This window comes from Ptychodera flava, chromosome 14 (assembly GCF_041260155.1).
Source record: "Ptychodera flava strain L36383 chromosome 14, AS_Pfla_20210202, whole genome shotgun sequence".
In the NCBI taxonomy this organism is placed as follows: Eukaryota; Metazoa; Hemichordata; class Enteropneusta; family Ptychoderidae; genus Ptychodera; species Ptychodera flava.
Genome location: NC_091941.1, coordinates 34,331,841 through 34,349,938, shown reverse-complemented (window position 1 = coordinate 34,349,938; position 18,098 = coordinate 34,331,841). Strand labels below are relative to the sequence as shown.

Below are 18,098 nucleotides of genomic sequence, written 5' to 3'. Positions count from 1 at the left end.
TACAACACATACCCTAGTCTCATCAATGCATATCTTCCACAATGAGATGCTTCAAACATATACAAGGATTTTCACAGGAATTTTAACATAACACTTATAACTACCATCATCAACTACATTCTCTATTCAAACTTGTGTTCAGTCTCAGGAAAATACACTCATTTTATAACAAGTCTGATTTCGAAGAGTTAGAATGTATGTTATCACAATATGTTCGGCATGAAAAGTCCAACTGATCATAATCATCACTGTACTTCATCAGAGTGTCTTGTGGTGATGGTTGACATGGAAACATTGTCTTTGAGATTGGTGTTGAACTTGGAGAGTGGCGATGTGGCAAAAAGTTTGAAGCTTATGTTGGATTTTATGGTACAAACATTTTAAGGTGGGGGCATTTCAACAAGTCCACAGTATATAGCTCAAGATAGAAATGGATGGATGGAACCATTACAGTGTGCATGTACTTCAGAAAATTTAGTGGTCAAAATCTAGTACGTTTTGAATTAATTAACAATTATCTGTTACACAATACATATATTCAAGATACGCCTCAAAAAGTCTGCACACTTGAAACAAAACGACATATATGCGGATAAACTGTAAGGATAATTTCAACTTACATGCAGTATGGAAACTTCATTCTTGAGTTGTGTCTCTTGCTTGGTAGGAAAGCGTAATTTATCAATGACTTTGATGGCTACACACCTACCAGTCTTACGATGAACACCTATCATAAGACAGAGGACATCATTATATCAGAAGACTGTTGCACTGTTTTGCACAAGCATGGAAAAAGTCAGAGCTGTTTAGGTCAATGACCTACAAATTCTAATTCTTTCTATTTAAGGTTTTACTACCAACAGGTATACAAGGTTGCAGTACTTATTATAAAGGTGTTACAAGACAGCTCTCAATTATCAGTTATTGTTGTAATGTTTTCATCCAGTTAAAACTAAAGTGTCTGTGATTTTCTTCCTCTCTGTAGCAGTTTTGATTTCAAGATGGTCGTTGTGTTTCACTGGTCCTAGAAGGTAACGGTATACATTAATAGAATTTAACAGAGTAAAATAAAATTTGACAATATTTTGATATAAGCAATACAATCTTCACATGCGATGCTCACACAAAATAAATCATGGTAATTAAATACCAGCCAGCACCTTCCTTCAACAGCAACAGTTTCAAAACGTCTTTTGGGAATAGGTTTACACCATACAAGGTGAAAAATTTCACACTTCACCAGTTCAATGAACCTAGTATTCCTCATTAAGTCTACTTTCAACACATTTCAAATCTGACAGAACTTGTAGACTTGATAGCATGATAATAGCCATGATAAAACTTCACTCATGGGATAGAAACTTTTTCCAGGCAAGAAAGAGTTTATATTTCTGTTCCAAGTTTCAACTGTGATGACAAGACTATAATTGTATCTGCCTATGGTTTCAAAGTGGGGCAAGTAACTTTTCTACATAGAATTAAGACCCTGAGGCCAAAAAGGATAATAGGTGTGTGTCTGGGTCTTTCACAAAAATGATGCTTTGACATGGTGTTCTATTTTCAATTTGGGGGTTTTTGAGCTCCTAAGATCCAACAAATCAGGAATATTTACATATAATGGTTATTCTGATATCCATCATGGGGGACTCTGATACTGTAACTGTTCAGAACTCTACTTCGTGTGTATGTGATCTCACAGATAATAAATGTCATATCTTCTACTATGCGTAACACCATGTCATTTTTCACATTCAAGTTTTTCAAGTGAACATGAAAAGAAAAGCTGATGCGGCTTAGGCTAGATTGATGTGTGCACGAATGAGGAACAAAAGCTTTTCTGTTTTTTGGCCTTATAATCAGATTCTTCCTCTGTAGTAAACAACGGACTGAAAGGCTTGAAGAGATAATGACTGGTATCTGTATCATCCTTGAACCAATGTTTGCAAGGAAAATATTTTGCTTGTCAGGGCTTCCTTACCCTGGTATGTCCCTCCGTATGAACATGGCTTCTGTTTTTTTACAATAACAACTTTTGGTAATCACGAGTTACAATCTAATTTTGGTACATAGTCATATTGCAGTCACGAGTTACAATTTAATTTTTGAACACAGTAATATTGCCAGTGACTGTGATAATGGTGTGCTTACTACTATTGGTCAGGGAGACGGTAAGCCAAGGGGATGGCATCGATAACAAATATATAACCTTCACTCACCTCCATATACAATTCCAAACTGCCCTGACCCAAGGATCTCATCAGGGAAAATCTGATAGAGCTGACTGATATCTTCGTGCTTCTTCATTTCGCTCTTGGCAGCGGCCGCTTGCTCCTCCGCTTTGTCGGCCTCTGCGGCCCTCATCTCGGCACCTGTTGACAATCGGATGATCACTTCTGTTGTCCAATCAAGAAGTTAATGCCCAGCCATGCACCATGAGGAGAGAACAGAGATGAAAGCATGTAGCAAAGTGTGCGGCCAATGAGCTGAATGCAGACGAACAGACCGCGACTGCGAGCAGCCATTTTTTTTTTTAACAGCAGAGATGAGTCTGGTGTCATGACTCAGAGAACAGCGTTTGATGGCGCTAGCACAGTAAAACTATGCAGCAACAATCAATGTACATGGTCAGCCTTTCAAAGTGCTGCGCCTGCCAGATGAGGACATGGAAACAGATGCAGAAGTAAATGTACCACTTTGGCACACATAATTCATATATGAAACATCATTTTCAATAAGCAAAAGGCTAAAAGTCCTCAGAAGAGCCATCAAGCCTCACAGAAGGACATGAATGACGTAAGTTGTCTGATTGGACGACAACTGTAAACCCCATGATACTTGTTAATTAGTATTGGCCACTTGATCACACACCAGCATGGAAGAACACATTCGACGGAATTAAGTTAACAGTGGTATGAAAATTTTACCTCATCTCTAAATAGTTTAAAGGAAAAATCATGACTATGACAGTGGTTTTGATCTTTAAAGTTCTCCTCAACTGATAAACTTTTATGATAGGAAATGACATTGAAAAATATTTAGAGTTGGTAGTTCTTATGCTTTGTAGAAACTGATCAACTGCTGTTTGGGGTTTATTCACACATAGATATTATGCAGTGGCAATGCTAATAAATGACACTGCTCATTCCTACATCTGGTTCCTTGTGCCCCATTTTTGCTTGTCCAGATCATGAAAGCATACACATTGGCTTCTATAATACTTTGGAGTTGGACGGACGTAAAAGCAATACACGGTGTAATTTCATCTTTTAGTTGGATAATGGAATTCAGATGTGAGCATGTGTGGTTCTAACACCGACAAATTTACGGCCAATATTTGAAGTGGTGTTAATTCGTGAGAAGTATTTTGTGATATGTTTATCATTGTTTTCATGAAACATTACATCTCACAGAAATGAAAATCGTTTTGTATCAATTTCAGTTTTAGTTCTTCAACTGCAAGTTCACAGCTTACAAAACTGAAAAGTGTTACAAAGGTGTCCTTACATGAAAGCGGTCAAACAGCCAGGTGTGTACGGCCAAGGGGTCCGTGCATGGCATATGGACTCACCTACAGCTTGTCCAGTTAAAGTCATGAATAGAACCTTCGTCCATGCAACCACAGGGATGGCAACCATTATGATTTTCAAAAGCCAGTAAATTTTTCAGTAATTTGTTTCTCTGGTACCAAAATTTTGCACCCCTGATTTTTACTCTTGATTTCAAAGTGGAATGATTTAACATTTGTCAGAGAAAGTTTAAACAAAAGTTTAAGGCTTTCAATTTCGAGGTACGTATAACCTTACTCTGTGATAAAATTTGAGCTCTTCAATGTATAATAGATGCTGCAGCATAACTTGCTGAGCAGTTTTCAATTGTGTGACAAATGTTAAACACAAGAAAGAAGTAGATATTGAGATGATAGCTAAACAGATTGCTGGCATTTATGCTTACAATAGTTGCAACACATGAAATGCCTGATTTTAGAACAGCAAGACAATGCTGAATTTTTATGATGCAGAGGGCAGAAAAATCACATTTTTGCGTTGAAGAAGAGAGGATCAAATTTTTACACTGAACAAAAAAGGAAATTCGATTTGATTGTAGAAGAAGTTTTGAGGATAATGTATGTCAAGGTGTCACTCACTATGTCCAGTATGTGTACTTCCACCTCCTGGTGTAATCATACTACCGCCCCCACTTGCTTCACTTGGCTGTGGTGTCACGGGCATCAGCGCAGCACGGATGGCCTTCTCCCAGCCTCTGGCCAGGTGAACTCCAACCCCTCGGTCCGGTTCCTCCGAGTCCTCAGTTTCCGAGTCTTGGCTGGTCTGTTTGTGGACAGCCCGCTCGCCGACGTGATAAGTGACTTTGGCAGTGATGATTGAGAAGCAGTGAGGTGCCATAGAAAGTTCTGGTACATGCACATTGTCACCGGCTGGTTCAACAGTCAGTATTTCAGAAAGAGGAATTTCCTGGGCAACAAATATACAATAACAGAAAAAAACATGGTATTAAAGTGACAGAAGCCAGAACTTTAGATGAATTTTTCACTATTTTTGTTTAGTATGTCAATTGCAAGCTTTATCCTACTCCCAAATGTATGTTGAAACACTTAATACTCAGCTTGTTAACACAGGGTCTGTATGTGTAAAATACACTGTTATTGTTTACATTTGAAAACTAGTCACAACAACAACAAGGATTCACTTATCAATAATAACAATGCAATTGACACATGTGAGTAGACAAGCTTAATAATTCACTGTAAGACTTTCATCCCGTTTCCCTTTGGACTAGTCCATCCAACCTGTTAAACTCTATTGGAATGTACCAAACTTCAGAGAGGGTTGAAAATTAACAAATAGTCGTCTGGGTATGTACGGTACAGTTTGTGCAAGCTTTCGGCTTGGTGCTTTTTTCCTCCTTTTTTGTTTCTTGGCTTACCTTGTAATATTTAGTTCCCGTGTCACTTTGAAATAGCGTCACACACTTTGTATCCAGCCTCCAGTAATGTCTTTTCCTCTGAAAAGAAAGATGACAGCGCATGTCACACGGGGCAAAAGTAGACTTAAAGTGATACTTGCAAGTAGAAGTGCTCCAGGTCAAAAAATATACACGAAAAGAGCATATCTTCTGCTGAGAAAGTTTAAGATCAATCAACACATTCTATTTTGAAGACTTTTCCAAGACTTTCCCATCTCATGCACATAAACCCAACTGACAAATGTCAGGTATCACTATCCACAATACTACATGGGTGGTCAAATTCTCTGTAGAGGCAACATCACAAAATGTAGGAGCTCAACAGTCAATATCATTGACGACTGACATATCGCAAAGACACATGTTCATTACGATTGAAAGACTTTAAAGCCTCTCCTATTAGTTTTAAGGATGCAGTGTCTCTAAGAAGTCATTCCTCCCCTGATCAATTTCTGTTCTGATTAACTTCTAATGGAAGTCTACAACTCCCTATCTGTACAAATATTATGAGCTGGGGCTGTTCTTCCATTTCCTGTGCTGGAAATATCCTCGTTGCCAATTATATGTCAATGAAGCCATACCGGGAAACCTGGCCAATACAGAGCGCAGCCAATGTTCCTGAGGGGAGAAGTTTATGTACTTCTTTGTAAGGATGCAATGTTCAAATAACCAGTGCAAACAACTTCCAAAACACCATGATGTCTGGTTGGCAATATTTTCCAGGAATGGGAGCATCATATGCAGTGAGGGCAAGGATGCAAGTTTCCACTCACCATACTGTCTTTGTTAGTGTAATGAACAAGCCAGCCCTCCTTCATAACCTGAGACCCGCGTCTCTTGGTGTGTTTCACTGATTGTACTATTCTCATCAGTGGAATCTGGTTGCTGGTTGTTGGACTGCAAATCAAACATTACCCGATATTTCAATAAATACCACAGGTATGAAACATGTCTACTTTTGCCCAATGTAACGCTAAACAAAAAAAAAATGCAAGTTGCACATATTACGTACATGCAACATTTTCTGAAGGCTTGTTGTAAGCAACTGATATCACTGAATGATAGATACATAACTTCTTGTAAATCGAGACAATACATTGTGGGTTTTTTTGGTACTTTTGTCCAACATACTTTTCCCTGTACATACAAAATATGCTAGCCTAATTATTAAAGGTCAAATGCGCCTCAGGGACAGATATTTCGACAATTAACTTTTTACAATTCTTTTCTGATCTACCACTTGTAGGGGTTCATTTTAAAACTCTGGGAGTAAGAAAAATTTCAGAGTCCAAGTTTTTCAAACATTGAATATGTTATTTTTCCCACTGAGTTAACGCAAGGAGGAAGGCCATTTTGAATTGCAAATATCCGTAAATGCTAGGTTATTTGTTCCTCTAAGTACAAAACTTTGCTCAGTGACCTCTGATTTTCAGTCTTGATTTGGTAAGAGAATGATCAAAAGTGTCAGTAGGGAAAGTTTGAGAAAAAGTTCAAGTGTTTCACTTCTGAGGCACATACTACCTTAAGGTAGAACGCACTTCAGGGACAGAAATTCAGGCCTTCAAATTTTATCGATTTTCTTCTGACCTACCACTTGTGTGGGCTCATTTTGAAGCTCTCGGTATAAGAAAAGTTTTCATGGTCTTAGTTTTTCAAAAATCGAAAATTTTATTTTTTCCCATAGAGTTAACACAGTGATGGCAGCCATTTTGGATTTCAAATATCAAGAAATCGCAAGTTATTTGTCTCTCTAGTACCAAAGTTTGCACGGTGACCCCTGATTTTTATTCTTGCTTTGGTAAGAGAATGGTTGAAAGTTTCACTTAGGAAAGTTTGAGCAAAAGTTTAAGTCTTTCACTTTCGAGGTGCATATTACCTTTCAGGATGCTGACACTTTGGCCAAGTAAAGTATTTACATTTTCTAACACCACAAATTTTGGCCCACTTCAAAACTGAATAAGGTGACATATTCTTGTGCCTGAGTTTAACTTGCACTGAATTACAGTAGGATATAAATATTTCCAGGTTTTGCTTACCTTAATCTGTTACCCCGGGATAGATCATCTTCAGGTCCTGTTTCTTGTTCAAGGCTAGATCCCTCCCCTCCATTATCTAGGAGAGCCCGTCGACGATTCAGTTCATTCTCTTGATCATTGTCATTGTCATTTTCATCACTTTCATCAAGAACATCTGTGGAGTCATTCTCCGGCAGGTTCTCTGTGATTTGTCCTGTTTTAGGAAAGACAACTCCAATTCATCATCATTACTATAACTTGATAAGTTTACAATTGTACTTCCCGAACAGCTTATGGTGGAGATTTAAATATTTGTATGATTGAAAGGTCCAATACACAAGTAAACTTTATGGATTTGGGGATAATCAGGTCAGGACACCATTAAAGCTTGACCTCTTTTATAGAACTGTTCCCCATCCCAAGCATTAAACATGCCCTCTACGGCAGAAACATTCTCAACTACATCTCAAAGATTATGTATTAGTATTCATTCTTACACAATGTATTTATAAATACTACGGAAGTATATGCAGATCAAGAAACACAGAATATTCATGTACCCCAGGATCATGCTCAATATGTTATAAAAGAGCCAAGAGCTACATGATCTACCTTTGAATAATCACAACTAATCAAATATGCAGGCCTCAAATATGTGTGGTCCTACATGTGGACAAAATAATGTTCTTTTCTGTCTCAAGAAAAACTTCTTTTCCTGTCACAAACACAGTTTAATTTACTCTGACGTCTGGGTCATTGAGATTGATGCTTATGAGTTCATTCAAAACATGACTATGATGACAGTGTAGCTTTTATGTTTCTATGAAACAGTTTAGCTAAAATGATCTGATTCATTTGGGTAAAAAAGCATAATTCACTGGAAAACTGAAAAGAAGAGAATTACATAGTGCCAAAATCTGAATAAATCTGAACAAGGTCATTTGAAGTGACCAATGAAGCAAAAATTAAATCACAGCTGCAAGTGTCTTCTCAGAAGAATACAAACGCTGCTAACTGCGGTGATAATTAATACAGAGCTTACCACTCCTTGTCAAAATCCACATTACTGATAGCAGAGAGTGTTTAAGCTAGCGACTTGCTACATCATCACTGCTGCCAAAAAATAAAACACTTGCTCTACTTATTCTGCCTCTGCTGCATATGGGGAACTTATAGCCATAAAAATTACAATGTCACTTTGACAGCAAGTGGTGTTCATAAACTCTGTTGTATGAACTTTTTTACAGAATACTTGGTATTAGTGGCAAGGACTGGACAAATATTACATTAATACATTTAATTAAGCTCTTAGTGGTTTGAATATATTACTATCACTTAGTAAACTATTTCAAACACATCCCCTGAAGCGTTGCAAACAGCACCTGATTGCCACCCACTTGTGATTTTTAGCTATTTGAGAATTTCAAAAGAAGTGATGTTTACACAAACCATTTCATAAACAGTATATGGATGCAATATTTTTATGAGGTATATATAAATTTTATTAACCAATTTTAGTATGCGAAGGTGGACAATTTTAATACAGCTGATATTTAAATACTTTGACATATTTATGTAAATTGATCGACACATGTAAGTTTATTACCAGTGATATTGAATATGTAAGGACATAAAATGTGATAATTCAAATTTTTTATGGTGAATTCCAAGAAACATTCAGGCCATACCATTGTGATACTATAAACAAACCATTTTTTAAAACAATTTATTAAACAGACATGTTAGGGCAGGAGATTTAGCAATTTGATATGCAGGGTACAAGTACCGGTATATGCATTTAGGCCCATTAAAATGGAAAATTAAATTCATCTGATTTAATTTTTTTTTTATTAATCCTAAAATCAAATATTCATCTTAGGGTTTGAAATAAATGCACTAAAATTTATGTTCACAAACTCTGTGACTCTCCATCACCCTAAAAGGTTACTGTAACAATTTTTTATTTTGATTACAGAGATCTTTGTCAGATTTCCTCAAATTGGGTCTAAAAAATGAGGATAATGTTACAAAAAGTATGAGAAATGCTAGCTGCACACAAAGTAAGCCATATTAACATTGAAGCAACATAAAATTGTGAATGTTGAGAATATTTGTAATAACTCATCACTAATTTTTGAGAAACTGCAAACACAACTTTTTCGCGATTGGCCATTTTGAGAAAACACAGTACAGGTACATTCTGCAAGTTCCTACAGCTGGAACATGACTGAATAGCATGAAACAACATTACCTTCTTGCAGTGGTGCTTCTCCAAGACAATCCTTGGCCACTTTGTCCGCGCACTTCTTATGGCAGTTGAATTTGCAATCTGTGAGGAACAAGGCATCATTTTGATTATGTCTGGAATATTGGTACATGCAAATCATAGCAACTTTCATGGAATGATCGTTGAGGCAGTGGTCTGTACACTGTTGTGGGAGAGACGGCCAGAGTCAGCCACTACTTGTAAATCAAACATTTGTATACAGTACACACTGCAACAATACTGAAGAATGGTGGACTCACACTGAACCACAATTCATGATATACCAGTAATGCCTGTGTAAAGCTGCACTATTTTTTTTAACAATTTAAAGCAAACTTTCTAGCCTTTTCAAAAGATACAGTCATGCATTTTTCATAGCATGAACACACATCAGTCGCCAACCAAGAATCAAAAAAAGGACAATAATACAATGATGACCAAAGTGATCATTGTGAAAGGCCAAAAATATTTCAAAACATCCGTGTTTCAATAACAGGATGGGATTATTGATGTGCTTATCAAAAAAAAGAATTTCTAATTTTTCAACTACATATGATATCAAAGTTGTAGGACTCCGAGGAAACTAAATTCCAACAGTAACAAACAAGAGAAGTACTTGGTAAGTCTGATATCTTTGCTGGAAAGAGATCACCTGGTACAATGTCATTAACAATAATATATGCAAGATTTAACCTTTGCACTGCAATCCTTGTCTGAAGAGACCACGGAGGAGCTTCTTGCACAGCTGGCAGATTGTTGGCTTTGTATATGAGTGAATTGCAAATGTGTGTGGAACTTTGATGCGACTCGCCACCGCTTTCTCCACCCAGATTGGTCGACCGCTCCACGAAGTTGATCTCTTGTCCCGTGATAGGCTGTCAGATTTCAAGTGATTCTGGAAATGACAAAACATGGAAGGAGAAATGATAAAGTGATGAAAAAAATGGCCGCTGAATAAAATTTATGGGTTTTGGGATTATTCAGATTAAGCAGCATTTCAACAGAAACACCCCCCCCCCCCTTTAATTAACTGTAAACCTGCACTGTAAAGCCACCAGTATTGGATATAGAGTCAAGTTTTACATTTGTGGCCAATCTCAAGCCATCTATCAGTTAAAATTATACCTGTGTTTGCAGTAACTTGAAGTAATTCACAGGAGATACTCAGATCTACCAACAAGGTTAAATACATTTTAGCATATGACCATCTTCAAAGGTTTTGTGTTTGTCAACCTCAGACATGGAAGTCAAGACACTCATTCAAGCTGACAGATTTCACATTCAATGACCCTATAAACCCCTCTCGACACAGAGAATGCTGTTTGCAAATATGTTTTTCATAAGTTACGGTTCAAACCATGTACCATGTAGGGGTGGAATAGTTGAGGATTAAGTTATCAAAGACAAAGACCCTTGAGAGTCTTCACAAGTTACACATACTTCCTACCTAGTTTCTTTCAACTTTGTATGAGTTTGACATCAATGAACAACACAATGAAATCACTTGTCATGACAAAAATCTTAACAAAAAAGGGCATTGTATAAGTCTGTCCTAAGCTCACATTACGAAACGTTTTAATTATCTATAGATTCCCTCAGGAAATATGTCTTTTCAAATCACTATAACACCACCAAGATATTTTTATCTGAAGTGTATGTGTGTAAACAGGAGTCCAGTTTACACCGTTTGTCATCATCGTTCACACTACGATTGCGAAACCATCGCATTCAGCAGCAAGAATCCTCACGACAAATTTCATAAACCCTGATTTGAATTCTGCATCGTCTATAGTTGAAACTTTTGGCCTGAATATTATTATTTTCAGGGGTTTTTTTTTCACAACAATTCCTTTTATGATGATCCCTTCATCTTAGTTCATGGTGTGAAATGGTCACTGCTAGTGTGAATTCAACACTTTCTCAGAAGAATGCAGAAATTTTACTTCCAAAGGATAGTGATTAAAGAAATTAATGTACCATATATTAGTTACAGGTTACACAACAGTATTAGTCCTTTCAATTAACCAGGGCAGTTAGGACAAAAAGGAGGGATTTTTTTGTGTGAAAAAATATCCATACTTACCAATTTTTGAGGCATTTTTACCGTGGAAATCACTTTTGAAAAAGAGTTGAAAATATCATACAGAGAGAAACAGGGTGTCTGATTATTATTGAGGATTTTCATTACTCCACAAAAATACTTGTTATGAAAAATACCTGTCATAAAATCTCAGAGACTTCTCATCATCTACTCAAGCAATACTCTTGAGAACCAAAAGTATAAACACTCTGTTTATTACAACTTCTTGATACTATGTACTTTGAGTAGTATTGTGGAGTGTCTTGAAGCAGATAATTTACAGTGAGAGTGGACACCTCACTGTATATCACTAGTTTATGTCTCAATCATCAGAATAACTTTATTTCCTACATGTACAACAATATACCAAACACTTTTCGAAAATGTCCTACATTCGTTGATATTATCATCATCACTAACTTATTACCAGTTACAGGGTGGCAGAACAGAGTGATAGTACCCTTTGACCTAGATGTCCCTCTATTGAGGCTTAACTTTGCCACAGAAAACAATAAACTATAATGGTGAAACGGTTTAAAGACCACAGCTTGTAGGCTATCCCATCTTGTGTAATCAGACAATGTAACTCACCAAAAGACAAAAGAAAATGCACTCAGGAAATGTAAAAGTATCAAGCCATTGCAGGTTTTGTGACTGTATTTTCACACAATTATGACTTCAAGTAACCCAACTGACGCAATTAAGTCTTGAAGACTTGCAAACTTTCATCCTCAAAGGGTTACTCTCCATATGTCAGATGTTAATTGGCGTGTTACAAAATCAAATGTGAAAGCTGACAAGAATTTTAGTGCGATGAAATTTAATTTGATTGTGGGAGAAACACACATATCTGGACTGAGATGAGGACCACTGGAGACCTGAGTGTTACATCAACTGAAGTGAAACTTGTGAAACATCTTGGCATGATAGTTTTATGTGGACAGTCAGCCAAATTCTCAAAAGTTTTATGATAATGCTTTTACATTGTGTAAAATCAAGGACCCTTTCAAGTTCACCGTGAGGGCCCTGTGTAAATGTTTTGTTCTTCCTACTTCAGAGTGAAGACTCTTCTCCCAGGACAATCTCATCGGTAAGACTGACACACAATGTGTAATATCAGCAGACAGAAATGCCGGTTTACCTCTTCAAAAACATGGCTGCTATCAGTCGGCCAGGGTAAAGTACTAGAGGTAAATGCTGTTGATGATCTACGTCTCCTGGCAAAACTACAATTATTAGGAATCTTGTACGCACATCGTTTATGGAAGTTACCACCACAGCCTGTAGGATGAGAGACAAAAAATCAGTTTTTTTTTATTCCTTCAGAGATTTTCTCACATGCCATGACTCTTACAGCGTCTTTAGAGAATTTCATGCATGGTGAATTTCAAGTTTTCTTGGCTGCACGATTATATTGTGAAAGTAACAATATTTTAAACTTTCCAAAGATAGTTTTGAACTACAAAATTATCTTTTACAGCTTCCATCCTTGTCTAACAATGTCATAACATCAGTCTCTACGAAATAGCAATGATAATTAAGTTTTGTATGGCATTATAGCAAACAAATTTTCAAAGTTGTGAGGCACACTTTCATGATAATATATGGCATACAACTGTTTATAAACATTATATATATGATCTTACCATCACATTTCAGACCCTGCCTTACAAGGCCAAAAAGCATTTCTCCACAGAAATCACAAAATGTTGGTGACTTGTAGGAATGTACAAATAAAGTATGAGGTCTGATATGTGTGTCTTCTATGTTGACTGAAGCTGTTGGGTCAAGAAATACAATACACAGCATGGTGAGAAAGGCGACAGATCCAAGATACATGTCAAATACGGTAGCAAATATTACCTGACATTTTGACAAGTAAAAGGAATGGGAAAGTACATAGTCAACCGCATAGCAATCTCAATTCTCTCAAACTTCACTTTTTTTGTTCAAAAGTGGATAGAGGGAGGTAAAGTTTCCGTGTGCATGTTGGAAGGTCTGGATTGAAAGAGTAAAAGTATTTGTATAAGTTAACATTGGCATAAGGTTTACCAGACAAATACAGTGGAGGTAATACTAAAGCTTTAGTGGTATGATAAATGAAGAGAATGTCAAGGGAGACCTAATCTCATCATAGATGTCATGACAGTTCCCCACTCCCCATCCCCACCCCCAACTGTCGACATTTATCACCAACCAGTTGGGACTAGAGTTCAAGATAATTTAAGTTTCCAGTGGATGAATGTTCAGGGGGTAACTTTCCTAGAACCTATTCTATAGAGGTTCCCTTCCTGGCTTTGGCAATGATCTGACGGAGGTCATGAAAGCTATCCCCTGGACATATACCCTCAAGACAGTTTCAAACACTAGTTGGGGTTGTAGTAGTGTAGTGTACGGTGGTCAATGTTCAGGGGTGGTAACTTAATTTCCTAGGAACTACTCCAGAACTCTTCCTAGAACCCTACATGTACACTGTACCGGCACGTACCTTTGGTAATGATCTGATGCATGGAGGTCAGGACAGCTACCCCCTGGACACATATCCTCAAGACAATTTCAAACACCAGTTGGGGTTAGTAGTGTAGTGTCCAGTGGATAAATGTCCAGGGGTTAACTTTCTTAGAACCTACTCTAGAACCAGGGGAGCCCTACCGGTACATGTACCTTTGGTAATGATCTGATGCATGGAGGTCAGGAAAGCTACCCCCTGGACATATACCCTCAAGACAGCTCCAAACATCAGTCAAGGCTAGACTTCAGGGTAGTTTAGTGTCCAGTGGTTGAATGTCCAGGGGGTAACTTTCCTAGAAATCTACTCTAGAACCCTTCCAAGAACCCTACCTTTGGTAATGATCTGATGCATGGAGGTCAGGACGGCTACCCCCTGGGCAATTTTAACACCTTGATATTCACCATCAACCAGTTAGGACCAGCATTCAGGAAGTGTAAATCAGATGAATGTCCAGGTGGTAGCTTTCCAGAACCTAATCTGATTATTTCTTTGGTAATAATATGCCACCAAGACACTTACCACCCACAAGCTTGAACTACCATTGAGTTTGCATAGAGTTGGGGGTCAAGTGTGTAAATGAACAGGCGGTAGCTGTCCTACAACATTATTAGTTCAGCAATTATGGCCTGAAGTGAAAGGGCCCCTCAGAACTATCGTTCTTTTACATACCTTAGCTGCTCATGTGCAGCGTACTCACAAGGTTATATCTGATTGGTCAATTGTCACTATTCACAGCAACTTGAGGAGTTTTAATTGCATTATTCATTTATAACGGTAAGATTCAGCCAACCAATTGGATAACAGTTTTCGAGACGCTACACATTAGCCATACCTTAGCAGGGTTTTTTGTTACGGCTGGCCAGCCAGTAAATTTTACAGGTATTCTGCCTGTTTTTATATTACAGCAATCATTCTGAGAAGGGTCAACAGAAATGGTGCAGGCATTCCTAAACCATCTACCTATGCACTAAAACTTTAAGTAGCAAAATCAGTGCTGTGGCATTTCAAATAGCTAGATTTGGTACACTTCTCATCCAAATCTGGATTTCAAACCCCTGCCATTGTTCAGGTGTCGTTAACCTGGTCCTGTATGTCATCCAGAACTGCAGGAGTGAAGAAAAGTGAACTCAAACTTTTGATTACATTCTAAAAGGCTTTCCTAGAGGGTCTCTAGCATGTACCGTCTCCACTGACTCCCCAGGTTTCTTGTCATTAACGGAAAACTGCTTTCTGAGTTGACTAATCAACTGATCTGCACTTCATGCTTTCAGACTTTTTGATTGTGGAAACTGTCAAAATATATAGATTTCCCACCATTGCATGATCAAGATACTATAATGCACAATTCGGGGCAGATGAATATTCCACATTGATAAGGAATCATTAACATAAAATTTCAATACCAAAACAATGCTCATGAATATAATTTGCATAAATGAATACTAATCTGCCCCATATCTTGTACTAATAGCAAGATACTGTATTCTTATAGCAAGATACTGTATTCACTTGGATGCAGAAATTTGTGATCATTAGAAATGGTTGAGAATTTAAAAATCATAGATCACAGAGGTATGGTTTGTTTATCTCACCTGAGAGCACCACTTCAATGAGACAACCTTCAGTGACATCGCTTGGCATAGTTACTAACTGTAACACGTTACTTGCATTCACATTGTGTCGGAACAGTAAAATCTTCTCACTGATATTGTAAAATCCACTCTCAGGATACTGTGTACAAAGAAAAGAAAGCAATAATTTTATCAAGTAGGAAAAAAATCATGATGAACTATCCACACTCTTTCTAATGAAAACAATAGAACATGAACAATCTCATATATTTCCAGTAAACTTTTCAAAAAACTCAGAGAGCAAAAATTGCTCAAGGTATAAATTTTTCTATTTTCCACACAGCGACCATAATCTCCTTTGGAAGACCATAACGAACAGATTTCCACCAACAAAAGGTATTGCTAGTTTTACAGCGTTAATTCAAATTTGACAGCTCATAATATGTTATTTACTGAACACTGGGATGAAGTGGGTTTAGGAATGGCGAAACTTGCCTGTTGAAAGAAGCATGTGATGTACATGTACTTCGGAAAGGACAATCCAATGTTTGGTTCACAAAATTTTCACTGCATAAATGCAATAGCATTGGCAATAATATATGTGCAACGGTGCAAAGGAATGTAGTCATGTGTATATATTCTGGACTTCTGATGAACTTTTTTAACAGTGAGTTGTGTACCGATACACGTTTTGATATACAACATCAACAAAGATGGTCGTACAAGTTACATTTTAAACTAAAATGCACCAAAATTGCTTGTGTTTATTCACTTCTAGTAGGTCCAAATCATGTTGTATTTTTCTAACTGTTGACTTGCATTTAACCCTTTCCAGCACTTCACATGAATTTTTAATATATTGTTACAGTAGATGTCTAAAAAGAACAATTATTTAACCACAACTGAGTGCACAGCACATTCACGTTGATCATTTTCTTGTTGATTGAAATGTTCCGGGCTGGGTTCAAGTTAAGGTCAAATGAATGATGTCATTGTGACCCACTCTATCGAACAGGTTTTCACCGAAAACAAATATAATATATATATATATATATATATATATATATATATATATATATATATATATATATATATATATATATATATATATATATATATATATATATATATATATATATATATATATATATATATATATATATATATATATATATATATATAATATCAACAGATTCCAAAATCTAACATTATGATTACCATACTGCTTGCAATTTTCACTCTCTTACATATTTGAAAATAAAAAATTTAACTTTCCCCATTGAGTTAACACAGAGACGCCAGCCATTTTAAATTTCCAATATTGACAAAAGTTAGGTACTTTGTTCCTCTAATACTAAACTTTGCACTGTGAGCCCTGAGTTTTATCCTTGATTTGGTAAGAGAATGGTTGAAAGTTTCACTGAGGAAAATTTGAGCAAAAGTTGAAGTTTTTCTCTTTCAAGGTGCACACTACGTTATAAAAGCTGTGTACAAAATTTGTTTCCGAACTTGTGTACATATCTAACTGTATGATACCCTCTGAACTTTTAGAAATGCTATCCCTATAACATGTACATGTCAGTGAAATATTGTCAAGTCATATGCTCGTGGCTTTGTTCATCAATACTATGAGTAGTGGATGTGTTACTTGCATTGATTAACACTTTGAGCACCAAAGTCTATTATTGTCACCTCTATAAAATATACCAATACCACAGTCAATTTTTTTCTGATTTTTGCCAAAATTTTGGTAAAAAACTGTAGCCGATGAAATGTGATATCCATTTGGTCCAAAATTATGAAAAAACTTACAGAAAAGTTCACAAAAATCGGTAAAATATCGCATTAAAATTTTGGCGGGAAAAATTACAGCAGTCAAAGGGTTAACCACATTACTGTTGAACATACCACCATAAGCACAACAGTTTTTACAAAGATGTAAATAATCAGCTTCTCTGTGTTTTCAACATTGCTAAAACTGTATAAATAATAATTCGGTATGTATTTGATGGCTATCAGTATCACAGATACACACATGACAGAAATTGGACTGCTTCATAAACTTGGCAACATATTAATCAAGATAGCTATCAAAACATGCATTAACGTTAAACAGTTTTAAATTACAGGGTTTTTTATTCAAAAAGGGCTTTCAAAATTTGAAATGGCTGACCAAAAAACTTGGTTGGCAAAAAAAGCCCTGTTGACCAAATTAATTTCCTTTCCATCCTTCCTTGTTCATACTTTGTTTTCCCTTGCTCAAACATAAAAATTAGAAAGTCCTACATAATTTAGAGTTGTTTGGAAAATAACCATTGGGGTATCACATCATTAATGAACAACACCTAGACAGACAATAGCAGATAAGACTAATAAGCACTCATGGGAAGAAGAAAAACATGTTTTTAATGATGTCGCACAACATTAAGTGACCAATCTTCTGTGACCACAATTAAACAAGTTCTGTTGCAATTACTAATGGTGACAGCTTTACCAGGACATGAACTAGTTTACCATGCACTAATGATTTCCAATGTGCAGAATTCATATTACATATATATAGCCCTATTCATCCCTACCTCTACCCGTAGTGTATTATCTCAGAATGTCTTTCTTTGTTAACTACCGGTATATTGTTTAGTGTTGAAAGATTGTCTGTAAAGAACAGGTT

General features: G+C 36.6%; 1 protein-coding gene across 3 annotated transcripts in view; it reads right to left on the bottom strand.

Moving 5' to 3' along the window:
- The window catches only part of LOC139150258 (serine/threonine-protein kinase D3-like), an 82,407-nt gene that overhangs the window by 7,331 nt on the left and 56,978 nt on the right, over window positions 1-18,098 (bottom strand). The window contains exons 2-12 of one of the 3 annotated variants that reach the window (XM_070722509.1): window positions 15,449-15,587; window positions 12,991-13,122; window positions 12,486-12,625; window positions 9,958-10,159; window positions 9,250-9,327; window positions 7,020-7,212; window positions 5,757-5,880; window positions 4,945-5,022; window positions 4,145-4,472; window positions 2,217-2,393; window positions 621-727 (exon numbers count right to left, since the gene is read on the bottom strand). In XM_070722509.1, the coding sequence (XP_070578610.1) occupies window positions 621-727; window positions 2,217-2,393; window positions 4,145-4,472; window positions 4,945-5,022; window positions 5,757-5,880; window positions 7,020-7,212; window positions 9,250-9,327; window positions 9,958-10,159; window positions 12,486-12,625; window positions 12,991-13,122; window positions 15,449-15,587 (1,698 nt within the window). The remainder of the gene's footprint in view (window positions 1-620; window positions 728-2,216; window positions 2,394-4,144; window positions 4,473-4,944; window positions 5,023-5,756; window positions 5,881-7,019; window positions 7,213-9,249; window positions 9,328-9,957; window positions 10,160-12,485; window positions 12,626-12,990; window positions 13,123-15,448; window positions 15,588-18,098) is intronic. The other 2 variants (XM_070722510.1, XM_070722511.1) reach the window with 2 other exon arrangements.